Raw genomic sequence first — 21,831 nt, 5'->3', positions numbered from 1 at the left:
GTACCAGACTGAAGATTTTAATCTTTGCTCCCTTGTCACAGAATCAGATAATAGAATGGTTGCTGTCAGCATTTATTTTTACAGAACCATAGCACTGTGAGAATTACTGACATCAACTTACTTGTTATTATTACTCTAGATTAGTTTTATTCCATCGTTGTAAAAAGAAATGAATTCCACAAAGTGAAAGCTGAAGATTATTCTATAAATTAGATTTCACTTTCCCATTCATAGTTCTTTGTAACCTTACCTGTTTATCAAGTTGTTTGCTACTGATACCTTCATGCTTGTTACCCCAGTCAGTTTATTGTCATTCAAATGCTTTCTTTCTGTACATTTTAAAGAATATACAGGCCTACTACTTTTCAATGAAAATTGTAACTGAGGATATATAGTTGTCCTTCAGTTATTTTAAGAGAGAGAGTGTTAGTATAAAAATTGAATTATAATTCTAAAAAGTCTTGATTAGTGTTGCAGCGTTATTTGAATAAATTTGTTCTACTCTGATTGATGCCATTTTTATTTTGTTTGGATAGGACATCGATGAGTACATCGCTAAAGCTAAAGAGCAGGGTTACCACACAGTGCTACACCTGGGCACCAAAGGAGTCAACTATGCCACTACAGTCATCATGCAGACGGCAATCAAGGTGAGCGCAGCTCTCGGCTCATGCTTGAGAATGTGATCAGCTTCTTTGCTTAGCTTAGCTTCTTGTAAATATGTGGCTTTTGTTTGCTTTTATTTGTAACTGATCCTTCATATGAATTTTACCACTGAATTGTATATAATTAAGATTAATATCCGTTATTCCATACTGTATTCCTGAAGGCAAAGAGTTTTTCAGAGATTCATTGTATTATAGAAAGAACATCTTGAGAATTCCAATATTTGTATCTGAACAAATTTCTTGTGCCACATCTATGAGTTTGTTAAAAAATAATTTAAAACTTGTGAAGAAAAGATGAAAGAGGATTGGAGGATATCCAAGTTAAGGTTTCCTAGTATTCTCCTCTTCTTTTATCTTATTAAATGTACTTTTTCACTTTTATAAGAAAAAATCTGATAAAATTGTAACGTGCCTTTATAAGCGATCAATAAATAATTTTATAGTCAAAGAGTTTATTTCTTTGGGCAGAGTTGTGGACATAGGAGAAGTCAGAATTTGTCATTTGTAAGGGTATCCTGAACGGTCAAGTTTCGTTTTCCAGCAAAATTGTTAGTTAATTATATTATTTTTTTTTAAAAATACGTATATACTTGAAATTTAAATTCTTATTACTGTTCTGAAATTCTGGTCTTCAGATTCAATGATAATCAGTCAGATAGGCTGTCAAGTGCTGAAATTGTAAAACTGTCACCCTCTGTTGACCTTGTAATTTGACCACTTTAATTAACCATAATTTCTTTCTTCATAGACTTCATAGACAAGAGTATGTAGTTATTGGTAATTCAAAACAAATTTAAGTTTGCTGGTACTGGAGGCTTTCTTTCTACTCAAACTATTGTAGAAGTGATAAACTATCACACTAGTCCACTATGGTACAACAACCATAAGACAAGTTCTCAGACCTACAACGAAATACAAGATCGAAGAATCAAGAAGATTAATAATAACGAATGCAGAATGATGCCAAGAGCTCCAACACGCCCTTCTATAACCTTCTCTGGCTCTAATTACAGGTCGCTACACGTGGTCCAATCAGTTGACACGTCTCTCCCCACTCCAGATATTAGAGTTGATGGGTCCCAACCAAGATCTCAACTGTTCTTCTATTAGCCCTTTCACTCAGTATCCATGGCAACATGACGCTCCTTTGAAAATATAGGCGGTGATCAGTTTGAATTATTCTGGTCGAAATACGGTAGCTGTCGTTACAACGCTTGAACACGTGCTCGCTTTTCCCAGAATTTGATGTCTAAATTTGTCCTTCCTTCTTCCTCAGTGATGTGGCAAGATAGAGGAAATCTACTGCAAGTTAAATTTAAACGAATGTCGCAAGAATCTAAGTGAATATTAGGATATTCAGCCCTCGTTTACAAGTCGTAGTTACAAAGTAATGAAATGATAGTGAGCAAATGATCAACCATGAATTATAATACAATTACATACCAAGATAAATATCATGACGTTAAATTCCTGAATTAATCACACATAATAAAATTAACATAATTACACTGTGACGTCTGGAACGTTACATACGCCCCCATGAGTTCTTAACAAATATTACATGAGTTGAGAACTCACACACTTACTCCCACATTGACATGAAATACCTCTATTACCTGCCCATTACGAGCGACATTATTTTCATACAATTAATTATATCTCACTGTCTCCATCTCACTCTTAGACTGCTTACCATTGCGAATGTTTGTTATTTCAGTTCATCTTGAGGTTTAGATACTAAATTATGCCCAACATGAGCAACTTTCCATTTTTTTAAAAACAAGATTATCTTTGAGAATATAACATAATATATATACAATTCAGATTACAAACTCTCCCGAGTGTCTATTAGTCCTTTTACTCTCCATCTTTCCGACATTCTTTGCTAGATAGCAGTAACACGTTCTCTTCCAATCTTTTACATTAAAACCATGGAAAACAAATGATACAACCAATTTACACCTTAATCACTCTCTCGAATGTTTCAACCTTATCTTGAAGCAGGATGCAATACACTTCACACGAATACACACGCGATTTAAGCTCACGGTAAAATTATAGCAAGTTAGAAATGCACATACGGGAAGATTAATTATTTGCCGTTGTCAGCTTTAATTAGCCTTCGGTAACATCTCAGAAAACAGATAAGATATAAAATTTCATGGCCTCACATACAGAAAACAGATGATCTATTGTCAATGAACGAGCGTAAATCTACCGCTACACACAAACACCTCCCTTGTTTACAAACACAACTAGGAAATACCACCACAATTGCGAGGTAAACTCATTCCGCTCGTAGTCTGACATAACAGGTAGCAACTTCCCCGAGTTACTGACCTATATCTTACAATCCGGTTCAGCCACCTCACACGACAGGTATCTCCGTAAACTACTAATGTTATATGAACCATTCACTACGCTCTCGCATTCAATACACAGACGTATTGATCCATTACACTTAGGTACGACAATTAAGGGATTAACGTATTGACTGTTTGATAATTCAATCACATCGTCTGCTAACATAGCTTGAATTTGATCCTCTACGGCTATGGCATATTTGTGTGGTATCGGATACCGCGGTCCGCTAAATGGACTCTTATCCAGCACAGAAAAAGAATGCTCGTACAGATGGGTAACACCAGGTTTCTCAGACACTTCAAATAACTTGTCCTTCTGGACTTCATTTAACTGATTTCTACTTACGGCTTCTTTCAAGCCACGTATTTTATCCTCATTAATCCACAACTGGCACAACTTCAGGCCCTCACTAGCCTCTTCATTAACTTTAGAAACCTCTCTCATTCCCCACACTGTACTACCTTCCGTTTTCCTCTGAATTTCCTCCTCAAACTTGACCTTGATATCCTCATTATTCCACCTCAAATTTAGCACTGAATCATTGTAATTTAACTGAGCCAATTTTAACGTTAACCAGTCAGATCCCAAGATAAGATCAAATATCAAATGCGGAATTACCAAACATATCTGAACGCTAATAAAATTATTAATACAGATCGGAACAGCTACTTGTTTACAAATTTGCTTAGACCTCTTTCCAACAGCCGTAATGATGAAAGTAGACTTAACAGGCATTTCCTCCAACTGAATACCCTGTTTCACTAATGACTCATACCACTGAGAACTAATACATGATATTTGGCTACCAGAATCAATCAAAACTTTAACCCACGCCCCCCAAACTTTCAATTTAACAACGGGGTTGACTACTTTATTACTTGAATCTCCATTATTCTGCTCGGGTTCATACAACAAATCATCTCTAACATCTAGGTCATATGGTAACACTTTCATGACAAGACACTTCGCTACCTTCGTACTAGGCTGGAATTCTGACCTAAGATTACAGCCTCTAGTTAGTTTAAAGGTTCCCTTTGTGTATTGACGTTGGACTCATTAGTACATTGCTCTGGCCCCCGTTGGGAATTTCCTGTCCTATATTCAGGTGCTCCGCTCCTACTGTTATGCTGAGGTCTGAACTGATTGCGAGCTTCGTGATTCTGTGTTCTTCCGTTATGTCTCATTCCGTTGTGATGACTAAAGCTCTGTATATTCTCCGTTCTACTCCTAAGGTTACCTAAAGCATCAAAACTGCCTAGTAGGTTCTCCATCTCCTGAATAGTACCAACTCTTTGCATGCAGGCCGCTTCTCTCACCCTGTCCGGAAAATGTCTCAAAAGTAGTCTTACTACATCAGACCCCTCGGTTATACCATCTAAGTTCTGACAAATCATGACATGGGCCAGGAAGTATTCGGTCATAGTGACTCCCTCATGCTGTTTGTACCTCCCAAATACCACCCTTTCTCTCTCCCGAGCTTGTATCGCTTCATTCCAGAATTTCTTTCTAAACTTATTTCTGAATTCTTTCAGGTTCGTCATCGTTTGCCTATATACCATGAACCAAGACCGAGTTTCTCCTACAAAAGCATGGTCAATATTTTCCATAACGTCTTCCCAGTCCATAGACCCTTCCTCTAGACGCTTTTCAAATCATTTTTCTATCATCTTAAGGAAATCTAGCGGGTTCGTTTGTTTCCCATTAAATTTAGGTAGTTCAATTTCCCTAATGTAGCTATTTCCTAGACATTGCTTTCCCGTGAAAACCTGTTTATCCTTTGCCACCTGTTTTAACTGATTTTCTGCTTTCTCCATCCGGCATTCTACATCTTTGTCTCTCCTATCAATTTTGCTCTCCAAATTAACCTGCTTCTCTTTCAATGTCCTAATTTCAATCTTATTCTCTTCAGCTATCGCAAACCTTTCTTCACTTGCCCGGGTCTCATCTTCTATTCTAAGCTTTACTGTGTCTATCTCTTGTTGGATGTGGTCTTTGCATACCCGTATTTCCCCTCTTTGAGTCTCAACTCTCTTATCAATACTAGTGACCTGCCTCATTACTTCCTCCCTAGTAGAGTTGTTTTCCTTCCCCATTAATTCCAACAACTCACTCCTCTGCTCTACAAATTTCTTTTCTACCTCTTGTTTGTTTTGCTTAGTTATCTCTTTCTGTTCCTCTATCTGCTTGTTAAATCTTTCATTTTGTTTAAATAATTCTTGTAACTGTTTGCTATGTTCGTCCATCCTTTTATTAGCTTCTACCTTGTGTTCATTCAATGCCTTACTTAATTCTCGTTTAGTTTGTTCTACTTCATTTTTGATTTCTGATTTAGTTTGTTCCAATTCCTTTTTTATTTCAAATTTACTATCCTCTATCTTACTTAACATTAACTGCATCATTTCCATTAACTGATCATTATTATTACTTTCATTGTTAGTGTTTACTTCCGCTTCGCCCCCCCATCTTGCTATCATCTGACTCCATACTGACTTCTTTCTGTGTGCCTTCACTCTCCATACTACTTACACTTCTATCTTCAATTTCCTCTACTAGACTACACAACTCTTCCTCTGAACTCAATACATTATTGCCTTTTATCGCCCGTCCACTGCGCAACATCCTCTCCTCTTTCGTCTGATCAGCCATGACCCTCCCCACAATCAAACACTCCTAATGCAACGTGGATATCCAAATTTTGCCCATAATACGAATTCTGATATCGTTACTGTCATTAACTGCTCTGTACTTAATGATTTTCTCGCCCTACGTTGGAGCGGCATTTATGTGACTTCCCCTTTCGGAGAACAATCATTGAACGAGAAATGCAACCATGCAAGCTAAGGACGCCAATCTTTAAGTTGATGACTTAAAGATAAAAATTTACAATCAAGCTTGGACGGACTCTTATCACAGGGATGGGGTGACAGTGCACTAATCATTAAGCAGGAGAATTAGAAATCAAAAGGCTAATTAAGGCAGATTGATTAAAGTGAACTAGAAAAATACTATTTATTATATTGAATATAAATGACGACGGTTTGACGAGAACTGAATTTAAAATAGGAAATGAATTTAACAAAAAGTTGAATGACTCTACTTCGCGAAAACTTGCAATATTTTTAACTCGCTTGCTCACCATGTAGTCTTGTTCTGCTGGTCCTTGGAAAGCTTCCGTCCTTGTAGCTGGAACATCACCGGTCGTCTTTGAGATATCTTCATCTGCAGCTAAGTACCATTCCTGCCTTGCTAAGTGCACCGACCACTAATTGGAAGATAGCTTCGACACTAACACTCCCTATTATGCTCTATCCCATATATTGGAGATGAGCCGTCAGTCATAGTTAGAAAAACTTCCTTGGGTTATGTGGAGAGGATACTCAATTAATAATCCTTCCAATTTTACTGAAAATGTGCCCTGAAGTTTCATTTCTATCTAGTTTAATACTACCTATTGTCTTAGACTGGTACCAACCGGTCTAGTAGCCGAGCTGTACGTACTTCCTGATGAGAGTGGCTATACACCCCTCATTCAGAAATTCCCAAGTACCACGTCGTGGTAACGAAGTAATTAATGTAGAAGTGATAAACTATCACACTAGTCCACTATGGTACAACAACCATAAGACAAGTTCTCAGACCTACAGCGAAATACAAGATCGAAGCATCAAGAAGATTAATAATAACGAATGCAGTATGATGCCAAGAGCTCCAACACGCCCTTTTATAACCTTCTCTGGCTCTAATTACAGGTCGCTACACGTGGTCCAATCAGTTGACACGTCTCTCCCCACTCCAGATATTGGAGTTGATGGGTCCCAACCAAGATCTCAACTGTTCTTCTATTAGCCCTTTCACTCAGTATCCATGGCAACATGACGCTCCTTTGAAAATATAGGCGGTGATCAGTTTGAATTATTCTGGTCGAAATACGGTAGCTGTCGTTACAACGCTTGAACACGTGCTCGCTTTTCCCAGAATTTGATGTCTAAATTTGTCCTTCCTTCTTCCTCGGTGATGTGGCAAGATAGAGGAAATCTACTGCAAGTTAAATTTAAACGAATGTCGCAAGAATCTAAGTGAATATTAGGATATTCAGCCCTCGTTTACAAGTCGTAGTTACAAAGTAATGAAATGATAGTGAGCAAATGATCAACCATGAATTATAATACAATTACATACCAAGATAAATATCATGACGTTAAATTCCTGAATTAATCACACATAATAAAATTAACATAATTACACTGTGACGTCTGGAACGTTACACTATTACGGTCTTCAGATGTTCAGAATGCAGTATATAGTTGTTAATTGTCAATTGACGAAGCTTAAGTATCAAATGCATAGCTATTCTGAGACTCTGGCATAAGAATGAGTAGCAAAAGATTTGTGGATCCATATAGCTAAAAATTGCCATATTGAGTGTTCACATTACACCCTCCTACAGGTCATTCAGGGTGATTTATATAAACCAGGTGGTTTTTTGAAACAACCCCATTTCCATCTGGTAGCAAATATAAAGATGCAATTTCTTTCTAAATGTGAAGAAACTCTGGGAGATTCACTTGCCAACAATGCACAAGTTATTTTGCTCAGCTATAATGGGAAAGATCAAATGAGGCGTCTAGTATCAAAACCGGCCAAGTCACTCAAGGCATATTTTTCAATACGGACGAAAAACCTGTAGAGACAAAGCAATGATGGTCAGAAAATATTTTTTTTCACAGTTATATCCTTAATGGCTTAATATTTAAGTTCCGCTGTTTTGAGAAATCTAACTCATAATTAACCCATCTTTTTTGTTAATTTAAATTTTGACTTGGCCGTTTTTGTTGCAATTTTGTACAATTTCACAAGGTATGAAAGTAAATCTTTCAGTTCAACACTCAGAACAATATCCATGTTACAGCATACAATAATGACAAAATACGAGCACACCGGAAATGGGATTGCTTTGGCGCCAATGACGGTAAGAAGCCTGCAAATACGTAAATCAGTGTTGCAAACGAACAAAAGCAAAATATTATGACTTCGAAGAATATACATTACAAGGAACGATTTTGCCTACTGATATTATCACATTGTTGCTTAATGTAACAACACAAGATTCCAGATAATGATGCTGCATCATAAAGATTGTCGCTCGTTCCTTGACTTGGCCGGTTTTGAATTCACTGGCTGCATGACTTGGCCGATTCTGTTGCACGACCGAGATTTCAGTGCTCTATAACATGAAGACATGGACGATTTTAAAGCATATTCTTGTTTCACCTGATAGTGTTATACTTCTACTTCAAATTTATAACCTTAACTCATTTTCGTAAATTTTGTGACTTGGCCGGTTTTGATACTAGACGCCTCAAATGGAGATGAAAAGATGGTTCAGGAGTTGTGAGTGAGAGTGAGCCTCCTGTAACCTGGGTTGAAGTTAAAAACTCCTTGAAGAGTATTATAAAGTAATTATATTTTGTCCACCTTTCAATACAATATTAAGAAAACTTTACAAGAAAACAATGAAAAGCATTTTTATCACCAGTACACATTTTGGTCCTTAACAGACCATCTTCAGCTGGCTAGTAAAATTGACAGGAGACATTAAATGCTATTAGAAAATAATGAACATGATACATAAAATAATATGTCGTGAAATTAAATTAATTAAAAATATGGCCAGACTGTTTTATAAGCTCTGTTGTTAAAAGTCTTAATGCTAAATTCACACTGTTCTAGTACAAATATACTAGCATTGCTGATACTTCAGTTTTAAAGTCGAGGATGACACTGATAGATTAGTGAAGGTCTCATAGTATCCTTATGAAATAAACAACTATTAATATGCATTGGAGAACTTCTTAATGCTTTGGCATTTAGGGGTTGATATTTTGCGTATACCATTTGATGACATTTTTACAACTAATATGAAACTTAATAACTGGAAGAAAAAAAAAAAAGCCTGATTTATTCAATTTGGTTTTTGTCATTTCTCCACTTGCTCCTTACTGAATATACTCTGTACTTTCTAGGACTATGAGTTGAGAATGCTGCTTGAACTGCATGTTCTTTAAGAAAACAGATCATCAAAATTATGTTCATTGTTATAAACCTTTCTTACTTTGTTTTCTGAACAACCACCAGCATAAAGTGACTAGTTTATTCATTAGTGAATCTAGAAGCTGTTTTTGGTGCATAGATTTCTCAGTGAAATTGTTCATAAATGTTGCTGCATTTACAAAATTCTTAATTAAGCCAATTTTAGAAGGGCTAATTTATTAAAACAGAAAAGATTCAACAAAAACAAAACTGAAAGGTTCGAGGTTTTCTTCAGAATTATATCCCCTTTCCCAGGTAAGTGATGATTGATGGTAAAGATATAAGTATTTCAAATTAACATATGTATTTTGACAATTAAATTGGCTTTCGTGACATTGAGAAATTATTTTGTGATGTTAACTGATGTATTGTGACTTAGCCTTTTTCTTAAAATGGGAAATAGTGTCATATCGTGTATCTCAAAAATAGTGTGTTATTGTCTTAAACTGTGGATATGCTTCTTTGTATTTTGAATAAAATACAAGTAGCATTCATTAATTTTCTGCATTGGAGAAATGTCCTTTTTTTTTTTTTTTTTTTTTTCAAGGAAACTCTTAGGAAAACTTTATATAATCTTATGTGTTATGGAATGTAACAAAACTGGTGTACAAACATACGTAAAGCACAATGTGCCATCCCCCACACACAAATCACAGGAATTCAAACTATGGCCATTGCAGTCAGAAGCCAGCAATTAAACAAGTCTGCTATCACACCTCCCAAGGAAACAACATTTTCTACTTTATCGCTTATGATTGTTCCAAATGAGTAAATTTATTCAAGTTCCCTATGGGAATCAACATCTTTATCATAGTACCACTATGTTAGGTACCAAATAGGTTTGTGATTAGTAGCAACTGAGTGCATTGCCAGCTTCTACAGTACCTGTGATTAGGTTCTGGCTTGCCTATGATTAGTATCCACTATATGAGGAACACCACCTGAATGTGATGAACACCATAGGTTTGGTTTGCCTGCAATGTGCGAAACACCATAGGTCTCTATTCCATGTGCGAATTTCATTACCTGTGAGTAGTACCATACTGTGTGGAATGCTGCGAGTCTACGCTACTTTTCATTAGTACTACAACATGACAAATACAGTATGCGCCAAAATATACAGTACTGGAAATTGTTAGTCTTATTGTCATTACTTTACTTATCGAGATAGTGTAAATGTTCAAAATGTGCTCCATTGCGCTGTAGGCAGTGTTCATAATCACGCATATTTTCCAACATATTCTGGAACATAGGTTGCTGCAGAGTCCAGAAGAACGAGACGATCTTCTGACATAATGCAGGCACAGTTTTGGGTGGATTTGGACAATTGAAAATTTGCTCCTTTAACATTCCCCACACGAAAGCATCAGGTGGTGTGAGATCGGGGGAATGTGATGGGTAGTGGAACTCAGACCCATGGGAAATTACTCATCCTGGAAAGGTTTCTTGCAGCATAGCCATAGTCTGTCGAGTGGTGTGGCAGGTCGCCCTGTCTTGTTGGAACCACTGTCTATTCATCTGCATGTTCCTGGCACGACAAAACCTTCTTAGATCCTGAATAAATGGCCTGATCACCATGTTCCTATTAGCATTCCTGGTTAATAGTAAGAGGTGCATCATCATCATCATCATCATTCTCTATGAAATACGGACCTAGCACACAGTTTCCTGACACTGCACACCAAATCGTCACACGCACAATATGTAGCGATTTCTGGACTATAGTGTCTGGCCTCTCGAAACCAAGAAAGCGAGTTGTTTGGTGATTGATAAAACCGTCCAAGTGAATCAGACTTTCGTCGGAGAACCACATGTTGAACAAGAGATCTGGATCTTCGTATACCATGGCCAAAAATCGTGCACAATATTCCACCTTGACATGCCTATCGTGCTCCGTCAATCGTTGCCCAACCTGTATTCGGCACAGAAATCCACCTATGTCTTTAAACAATCGTCGAAGTGATGTAGGGCTAATGTTTAATTTCAAGGCTGTTCGCTGAAGACTTCGCCTTGGAGACTGCAACACCTGTTAGAGGACACATCCATGATTTTCATTTGTGGACACAGTTACTGGCCTACCAGACCTTCCCTTGCGTTGACACAATACACTACCCATACGACAAAATTTTTTAACAATAGATAGCATAACTGTGTTGCTAGGTGCTGGCTTATTGAAGTGTTCACTAACTTTAAACTCGGCCCACCTTGATAACAGTTTCCGTACAAGCAAAGATAATACTCCACTATAAACACTTTTTCCTCCGTCGCGAGACCCATTGTCACTTCCAATCACAGAGCACAACGTTCCTTATACAACTAACAATTCATCATGACATCGAACTTGATAGCTGCAGTCGCTTAAGTGCGGCCAGTATCCAGTATTCGGGAGATAGTAGGTTCGAACCCCACTGTCGGCAGCCCTGAAAATGGTTTTCCGTGGTTTCCCATTTTCACACCAGGCAAATGCTGGGGCTGTACCTTAATTAAGGCCATGGCCGCTTCCTTCCTACTCCTAGCCCTTTCCTGTCCCATCGTCGCCGTAAGACCTATCTGTGTCGATGCGACGTAAAACAACTAGGAAAAAAAATTATGGCAATGTAACAACACGCAGATGCTCAGACGTGTGCTTGCGCACTGCGCAAAAATGAGTACTGTATATTTTAGCGTATACCGTACCATGGTTCTACTTTCCTAGCGATAAGTACCATTATGAGTGGCCGATGACTTGGATTTTGGGCCCCTTTAGACTAAAAGCATCATCGATTCACTATTATGCTATAGACACAGTCCCTTGTTCAGTAATACTATTGTTTCACGTCAGTTTCTGTGAATGTGAGATATTGTGAGTCGGATCCATTGATTGTTTTAAATTCATATTCATCCATTCATTCTTCGTCCTCACGTTTTAAATTCTGGTCAGTGGAGGATTTAGGATTTTTATTTTGTCATTCCATTTCGTCTCATTTCGTACCATTAGGGGCCGATGACCTAGATGTTTGGCCCCTTTAAACAACGAGCAGAATCATCATCATCGATTAGTTTGCAAAATAATTACCTACCTCCACTGTATGAATCTACTCTAGAAACAGTCCAACTGATATTGGAGACTGCCTGGATATCAGTAGACGACGAAATAACCAATATATAGTCATTTTCATAGTTTTTAAGTTACATCCAGATGGACCCAGCAGGCGTCATCGTCTTGCTTGCAAAGTACTAGAGAAAACTACTCATAGCACAATGTAAGATTTGTTCATAATTATTCACCATTATTGTTGCCAACTGAAATTGATAATTATTATAAGGTGCTTGTGTGGATAGCGTTAGAAGCCCTTGTAGTATTTTATCACAATCCTATATGTTTCAACTGTTCGGCACATGGATTACACCACACTGTTTCAAGCTGTTAATGATTTAATTACAAGTGGTGAAAATTAGAGGATTTTATGTGGATATATCTTCCATTTTAAATTGTTATATCGCGCGGGTGTGCGCTTTCATCCGGGAGATAGTAGGTTCGAATCCCACTATCGGCAGCCCTGAAAATGGTTTTCCGTGCTTTCCCATTTTCACACCAGGCAAATGCTGGGGCTGTACCTTAATTAAGGCCACGGCCGCTTCCTTCCAATTCCTAGGCCTTTCCTACCCTATCGTCGCCATAAGACCTATCTGTGTCGGTGCGACGTAAAGCCCCTAGCAAAAAAAGAAATATTTTGTGTGTGTGTGCGGTCATTTTCAGTATATAATTGCATGCATATTTGAAACCGATTCAGTGTATAAAAATCCAGACCCTAATTATACGTAAATAACTAAAACCTCTTAATGTACTCTTTGATAAAGTGTAGAATGTACAGTATTACGTAAGTTATAGAAGTTAACTCTATGAGAAATATTTTTGGAGATATACTGGAACCTTAGACCCCTAAGATGTAAGAGCAACTTGTTTGTTACTATTCCTTGTTAGTGGACAATGTAGAGATTCTCAGTTCTTTTCTAATTGGTATATTTCCTTTATTCTGATTCTGGTGGTTTGCTTCTCAGATTGCTCTGAATAAAAATTATTTTGTATGGAAGGTTTAGTTTTCTTGAAATCTGATATATCAGCAGAAAGGTTCAGTGTAAAGTTATGTGTTAAGAAGATAAGGTCTCGGCGATAGGTGTCTTCAGATGTAGTGAATTTTCTTCGTTAGGTGGAGTAGATCAGGGTTTTTTTAATTGGAAAGAGGAATACTGCCTGTTTGTTTTCTGTAGTTACTATTACATGGTTTCTAGATTACAGAAGGCTAGTTCAGCTTCACTGCACCGTATACAAGTAGGGTTTTATACTCTTTCAAGCTTTTTATAGTGTTGGATATTTGGTGGTAATGTAGTTCTCCCCATTATTTTATTACTGGCTTTATATTTGTCTTATACATGGTGTTGATAAGCAGTTGCAAACTTCCAAGCTTAGTTCTAATCAGTCATATTGGTTAAAAAGAAGACTTCGGTGAAATTCACTTAAGCTGATATTGTTATAACTAAGAGTATGCATTTTTATGCAATATTAACCTATGAAATATGTAACAAAAACGTCAAAATAATTACGATGTAACATTAAAATTACAAAATTATTTTAAAATGCTGTTAATGAGCATTAAAGGTTTAAAGAAAAGTTAATTTTAAATTATAATATATTTTGTGATATTTGAAGCCATCTCTTCATTTTCAACTCTGTTAATTTATAAAATTTTTAATAAATAAGTTTATAAACTATCTGAAAGTGAAAACATACGGTGACAGAATTATACCTGAAAAAAATTGTTTATAAATTTATATTTAAGCTTATTCAAAATCATTTTCAGCGGACTGAAGAACCTAACCCTTATAAATTGCTATATATACAATTATGAATTACATATAAATAGTTGTCCTTTAGATTGTAGAGCAAAAGTCAATCAAGGTGTGAAGAAAGTATTTCTACATATTCCCAGGAGTCAGGTTCCGTCAGCGATCAGAAAGAAAATTTCTGTACATTGAAAATGATCGCAGGAGGTTACTGGTGCATACTTACATAAATGGATGTATCTGGGAGTGATGTCTTTCAGAAGTTATCACTACTTTCTGTTGAGGATAGGGCTAACAATAAGCAAACTGGTGTAACCAGTATTTCTCTCAAGAACCAACCGAAAATTTGTCATGACTTTTTCACGTACTCGCTCGCGAACAGCATTCAATTCATTTTTTACGTCACAGATGTCCATTGATTCCATGAGCTTTAGTCCACAAGTTTCCATTCAATTTTTTCAGGAATCTAGCCAATGTTAGATTTGATGTACGCAATATCATATATAATTTTATAATTCTGAAAAATTTTTAGTGTATCCCTTACCGATACAGCTGGCTCAGGAGCAACAACAGTCTTAACATCCTGAAGGTGTTCACTGTAGAAATTATCCAAGTATCCTATCATGTTAATATGGGCTGTGCAGGAAGTGTTGCTTATGATAGTTGCTCCCGGTAAGCCTGCACATGAAGGGTACCTTCACAAACACCTTTTTCGTTGAAGAAACAAGTTCATTGACTTAGGTAGTGTGTTCGTACCCCTTCTGCAACTCTGTGAATATTGTGGGCCAAACGTGTAAAATTAATGAGGTGGGAAAAGGTAAGTGTAGTTTCAGCCTTCAACATAAAATAGGCTGCTGAGTCAGCATACATTAAGAACAGCTCTCTCTGCTTGTTCACCTCCGGACCACAATACTTTTAGTCAGTCATTTACAACTCGGGCAACTGTTGTGTGTTGTAGAACTGCTGACAATGATGCACGGTTTCAATACACTACCTAAACTCGGCCTTCCCACAAGCAAGTTTCCAATGTATGGACCCAAAACATCAGTGGTTTCATCCGCAACAATCCAGATGTAAGAGGAGCGCATTTTCTTCCTAACGGACGCCATAACTTTATTATAGCAGGCATGACGATATCCCTTGCAAAGTGTTGTTTCATAAAGAACTTGGCGACAACAATACTTTATTGAGAAAAACTCAGTATTTTAGCACCTGCACTTTGTTCCATGGAATTTTTGCTGTGATCATGGTTTCACACATGACTTTATGAAACTCACTTTGAAGATATTTGTTTTTGTGTTGTGTTATACAGTGTTTTTACTGAACACAACTGCTTATTTTTGTTGTGAAGGATACTTCATGTGCTGTTTTAATTGAGACTTCATTGTACAGTTTACTTTTCTAACATTCACTCTACACAACACCGCTTTTCCATTGTTAGTAATGGCATATTATTCAGGATTGAAATGTCTCAGCTAAGGAACTTGGAACTGGAGCCAACCCAGTTGAAATACTAAACTGCACTGTACAACTGAGACAATACCTACAAAACTTATTGACTGCAGCAAAACATACCACCCTCAATTCCTGGAAGTACTTCAAATGGCCATACCCTACCTCTTTCTGTAATCGTCCAGTGTGTTCTAAGACGGTTTCGTGAACTCGGCATTGCCACAGACGATCTGGATCAGGCTGTCGGAGGTCTACATCTGCTCGAGATGATAGGTTTCTGGTAATCCAAGTCTTGAGCGAACGCCAAATTACATTGATTGAAATAATAACCACCTAATCAATACAAAATTGTCTTGGATAATTTACATAAATTTGTTAACTAAGTGGTACATGTTTTGCCTTCCCTGAAGGCATCATCAGCCATAGTTTTAACCTTAAATTAAAAATAAGCGTCTAAATAACATGTAATAATGAATTTTAAAATCTTGAAGAGATTTGAAGTAAAATAACGTTAAAAATAACAATGATGGTTTAAAAATACAATGTGATGAGATATAATAGTGGAAGTATTAACAAAATTAACATTAGAAGGCTGCTAAAATAAGTGCAATGGATAAAACAACAGATTGTTATACAACAAGTAGTAAGATTGCATAAAAATAAAGTTGATAGTCTGGCGGTTATAATTAGACGATGGCGAAAAATTGTATATAATCAAAGTAAAGAAGAGAGAATAAAAGTACCGGGCGAGTTGGCCGTGCGTGTAGAGGCGCGCGGCTGTGAGTTTGCATCCGGGAGGTAGTAGGTTCGAATCCCACTATCGGCAGCCCTGAAAATGGTTTTCCGTGGTTTCCCATTTTCACACCAGGCAAATGCTGGGGCTGTACCTTAATTAAGGCCACGGCCGCTTCCTTCCATCTCCTAGGCCTTTCCTATCCCATCGTCGCCATAAGACCTATCTGTGTCGGTGCGACGTAAAGCCCCTAGCAAAAAAAAAAAAAAAAGAGAGAGAATAAAAGTCAAAGTTAGTAGAGAGATCCGAAGTTAATGCAACCTTCTCTAACCAAGAATTAAATCTATTAGATAAAGGCATCAAACATAATTGGCCTAATCACAAAAAAGCAGAAGACATCATCACTACCATCGCTGAAACCGAAACTAATATCGATAAACAAATCCCAATTGATAAACAGAATGACGTACGTTATGAAGTAAAAAAGAAACTCCCAACTTTGATTAATGAAATAACATCTAACAATAACCACACCGCCTCGAAACAAATTATAAACCTGAAATCCAAAATCCATAACAACAATGTAGTAATTACAAAAGCAGATAAGGGCAACACCATAGTAATAATGAACAAACAAGATTACATCAATAAAACTGAAACTTTTTTTTCAGACAATACCTATACCTTAATTAACAAAGATCCAACAAACAAAATACAGCATAACTTAAAGAACCTTCTTAAAAATTCTAACTTCATTTTAAATGATCAAGATTATCAGAAATTAACTGTAATGAACCCAAAATTACCTACAGTCAGATCATTGCCCAAAATTCATAAAAAGGATGTCCCCATTCGGCCTATAATTAATAGTATTAATAGTCCTACCTATAAAACCTCTCAATTCCTACACAAATTCCTGAAAAAACACTTCAAATTTCACAACTCCAACCCCATAAAGAACTCGATCGAACTTTGTAATTCCCTAAATAAGTTCAGTCTACAACCTAACCACATTTTATGTTCTTTCGACATCACCAACATGTATACTAATATCCCTATCAACAATACTATTAACATCATAAAAAACAATCTGTTGAAACATAGCACATTGAGCAAAATCGAAATTGATGAATGGTTAAAATTACTTAATTTTGTCTTAACAACTATTTTACCTTCAATAAGAAAATTTACAAACAAGAAGGTCTAGCGATGAGAGACCCATTATCTGGAATACTAGCCGATATATACTTAGATAATCTCGAACATAGTAAGATTATTAACATCAACGGACTCTCTTTGGCATCGCTATGTTGATGATACCATAGCTATCATTGATAAACAAATCAACAACAGCAATAACATACTATCATTTCTCAACAACTTAGATAATAATATTAAATTCACTAAAGAAGATGAGTTCAATAACTCTTTGAACTTCTTAGACATCAAAATCACACGAACATTGAACAAATTCGACTTCCAAATATACAGAAAACCCACCTTTTCTCCAACAACCATAAAAAAATGATTCTTTACATCCCAACTCACATAAAAAAGCCACTTATCACAGTTTAATATATAGAGCATTAAAGATCCCTATGTCCTCTATTAATTTAAAGGAAGAATTACTATTCATTAAGGAAATAGCTAAATTCAATGGATTTAACACGAGTATGATTGATAAAATCATTAATAAAACCAAACTGAAACTAGCTACAAATTTAACTCCATTGAAACCCGTCAAACCAAAATATGCTAAATTCACGTTCACTAACCATAGCATTTATCCGATAACCAATTCATTAATGAAGCACGAAATAAAAATAGCCTACACAACAAAAAACACCCATCGTAATTTATTCTTCAATCACAACTATATTAACATCACAGACAATAGTTACTCTGGATCAGGAATATACAGATTGAAATGCTCTACATGTAATTTTTCGTATGTTGGCCAAACTGGCCGCAGCTTCTCCACCAGATACGCCGAGCATTACAATGCCCAAAGACACGACAAATTCTCCGCAATGGCCAACCACATGAGGGACACAGGGCATAAATTCACCACAATAGAACAAGACCTCCATATCCTAAAAAGAGTCGATAAAAGTAAACTCATGACAGAATATGAAAACTTATTTATTTTCCTCGACCAACATTTTAATAAAGATAAGAACCTAAATGACACTATTGATAAAAAAAAGCCCCTTGTATGAACAGATTCTTATTTTATTACGAGAATCAACTCCCCTCACCAACATATTCTTAAAAATCTTCAACCTCACATCAATTAGCGTTCCCACCTCCCCTACAGCTAATATACCCCCCTCCCTTCCCACCGCCACTAGTACCTCTAATTCAAATACAACCAATAAACCCATAGCCACACCCACCGTAACATCGCTCCCTCCAATAGCCTTACACCGATACAACATGCGCAGTAATACGCTCTCTTCATTCCCTCCCACCAATAGCAGCCCCCCTCCAATAGTTACGTCAACGCAAACAGATCCCCCTCCAGCACAAACCTTCAGCTATAACACACGTAGCAGGAAGTCTACTGTTGCAAATACTTCTAACTCGTAACGTTACAAGCTATCTTTGTCACTGTCAAATGGTAAGTGCACACGATTCTACTTCAATATTTTCAAATATCTTTTCACACAATTAACTTCACGTTTCTTGCTTCCTTTTACAGATTCCACTATTATATGCTTTTTCAAATAGAATATCTACAAACTCACAATTTACAACATTTGAGCATTACTTCAAATTTTGAGATGGTCCATAGAGATCCTATTTGAAACTGTTCTTCAACTTCTATTCTACAACTTAATATCCTCAATGTGTTCTACAACTTCACCATATGCCTCTGACTTTCGTCTTTTATCTTCAAGGATTAACTTCGGATCTCTCGACTAACTTTGACTTTTATTCTCTCTCTTCTTTACTTTGATTATATACGATTTTTCGCCATCGTCTAATTATAACCGCCAGACTATCAACTTTATTTTTATGCAATCTTACTACTTGTTGTATAACAATCTGTTGTTTTATCCATTGCACTTATTTTAGCAGCCTTCTAATGTTAATTTTGTTAATACTTCCACTATTATATCTCATCACATTGTATTTTTAAACCATCATTGTTATTTTTAACGTTATTTTACTTCAAATCTCTTCAAGATTTTAAAATTCATTTCATTATTACATGTTATTTAGACTCTTATTTTTAATTTAAGGTTAAGACTATGGCTGATGATGCCTTCAGGGAAGGCAAAACATGTACCACTTAGTTAACAAATTTATGTAAATTATCCAAGACGATTTTGTATTGATTAGGTGGTCTAATAAATAACTTAATGTTATTATTTCAATCAAATATCATCAATACGGACCAAAAATGATATTTATTACGTGCAACGCCAAACTACAGCCGTCCAAGCCAGAAATCGACCCGAGGCAGTAAGAAATGCGACTGCGAGGACTGTCAGACAAAGATTCCAAGAAGCTAATTTGGGCTCAAGAAGACCTGCAACTGATTCACAGCTTAGCCCCCAACACAGAGCAGCTTGATTACAGTTTGCACGTCAATAACAGAATTGGACTGTGGAGCAGTGGTCAATGGTACTGTTTACAGATGAGTCACGCTTATGCTTCTGGTCACCTAATGGTAGAGAGAGTGTGGAGAAGGTGTAGGGAACGATATTCACCTTGCAACATCTCCAGGAGGTCACAGTTTGGGGGGTGGCTCCATTGTGGTATGGGCCAGTATCAGCTTTGAGCCCTAGACAGAAATTCTTTTCAATGATGGAGGTGCTCTGCACACTGTTACATTGTAGAGGTGTTAAATAGAGCATGTTCTCCCGTATGCTACCTTAGTTGGTGAAAATTTCATTCTGATGCATGATAATGCTCGCCCCATGCCGCTCGCTACCTGATGGAACATCTACGCGACGTCAGGATACAAGCTCTCGACTGGTCGGCTCACAGTCCAGACCTCAATCCCACAGAACATTTGTGGGATATGCTTGGCCGAAATGTCCGGCGTCGCAACTTTGACACCCTCAATGAAATGCGGGCAATACTACTGGAAGAGTGGGCACTCATCCCCCAGGAAAGGATCCAGGACCTTCTAGCTAGCATGCTGTGAAGGATGGAGGCCGTAATCATCGCCAGAAGTGGTAACACCCAATACTAAAGTAAGATAAGTGTAGTGTCATGAAGAAAACTTTCAGTGGTATGTTCATAAGTTTGCTCAGTGTAAAGCAATGTTAAGTTAATGACTTTTTCTAAGAACTTTTTGGATAAACTTAAAAAATAAAAACTTCAATAATCAATGTGAAGTATGCAGTGTATTAGTGACCAAAATACAACCCATATCTCTCCCTTGCAAAACTCTAGCTGCCGTATTGCAAAAACACTGAGTTAGTAAGCTGTCCATGTGATGGAGTCAGAAAATATCCTACACACTGTCTTCTAAAACCATCTAAGAAAATTTAGCGGTAAACGTTAAGGTGCATTCAGCATTCAAGTCGTAGGATGACAAGCCAGTTATGTATTGAGACCTATCAATCAGTTACGTTTTCCAGAGCTAATTAGGAAGTGCTAGATGAAAGGATAAGCTGGAAATTCGTAGCTTATAGTTGAGTGGTTGACCTGTTGCACTGTGAAAGCAGTAATATGCATTCCATTAACACACTGATAACTTTTTAATATTTTGTAATTTGGTATAATCCAAAGTGTTTAATTAACCATTTGGCGTAGATGCTGGTTTTATGTAAAAAATGTTAGTTTTAGAATATGTAGTGTACAAAATTTAACGGTCTTAACTAACTTAATTCGTAAACAAGTTTTCAGGCAGATACAACAGCTACATTTTTGGTTTAAAAAACCCATATTCACTTTATTTTAAAGTAGTGAATGTTTAAGAATGAACTTAAATATTGTATTTAAACTGTCTGGTTATTTAATACATATATTGTATATTTTGATCTAGAACATGTTTCTTCCCCTAAGGAACACCATCAGCTAGAATATTTCACAAAATACGTCAGATATAAAATCACATTAATAGATTGGTAAGACTTGAGTTAAAATACACTATCATACACAAGGACATTTAAAGTAATATAATTGCAAACTTGACTAAAGTTCCAAGTCATGTTGTCAGTAATTATTAATTATTATTTTATGCCCACATTGGAGCACTTTAATCAATCCATATACATTTATGTCTTGAGAGTATTAACTACAAATTTGTCTTGTGTTTCTTCTTCTGCTCCCAGAACTGCTTCATTCTTTCTGATGTGGTTTCCCCTTCTTCGTCAGTTATGGTGTACTGTTTGCATGTAAAAGTTTCCAGTTTAAGTCTCGGGTCTCTGTTTCTCAGGATTCTCTTCTCTTCTCAGTCTTCAATTTGCTACATTGTCAAGCCTAACTCATCTAAATTATCTTGGACTTCTTTGAACCAATTATTCTTGGTTTTACTTTTCCAAAAGTAGTTGAAAAGATGCTTCAGTACCCTGTTTTCTGGTAGTCTTGATATGTGGCAGAAAAATACAACCCTCCTTTTCCACATTGTGTCCGTTATTGACTCGGTTTCCTGGTATACAACTTCATTAGGTAATAATTGCCATTATCCATCTACTTTGTGTTTTTTGTTTATGATTGTTCTAAGGATTCTTCTTTCTGTCT

At 36.6% G+C, this 21,831-nt stretch overlaps 1 protein-coding gene across 1 annotated transcript in view; it reads left to right on the top strand.

Moving 5' to 3' along the window:
• The window catches only part of LOC136857276 (uncharacterized), a 300,734-nt gene that overhangs the window by 179,823 nt on the left and 99,080 nt on the right, over positions 1-21,831 (top strand). The window contains exon 5 of the mRNA XM_067135803.2: positions 537-650. Coding sequence (XP_066991904.2) covers positions 537-650 — 114 coding nt within the window. The remainder of the gene's footprint in view (positions 1-536; positions 651-21,831) is intronic.

The sequence above is a fragment of the Anabrus simplex genome, chromosome 1, assembly GCF_040414725.1.
Source record: "Anabrus simplex isolate iqAnaSimp1 chromosome 1, ASM4041472v1, whole genome shotgun sequence".
In the NCBI taxonomy this organism is placed as follows: Eukaryota; Metazoa; Arthropoda; class Insecta; order Orthoptera; family Tettigoniidae; genus Anabrus; species Anabrus simplex.
This window is presented reverse-complemented; position numbering and strand designations above follow the sequence as displayed.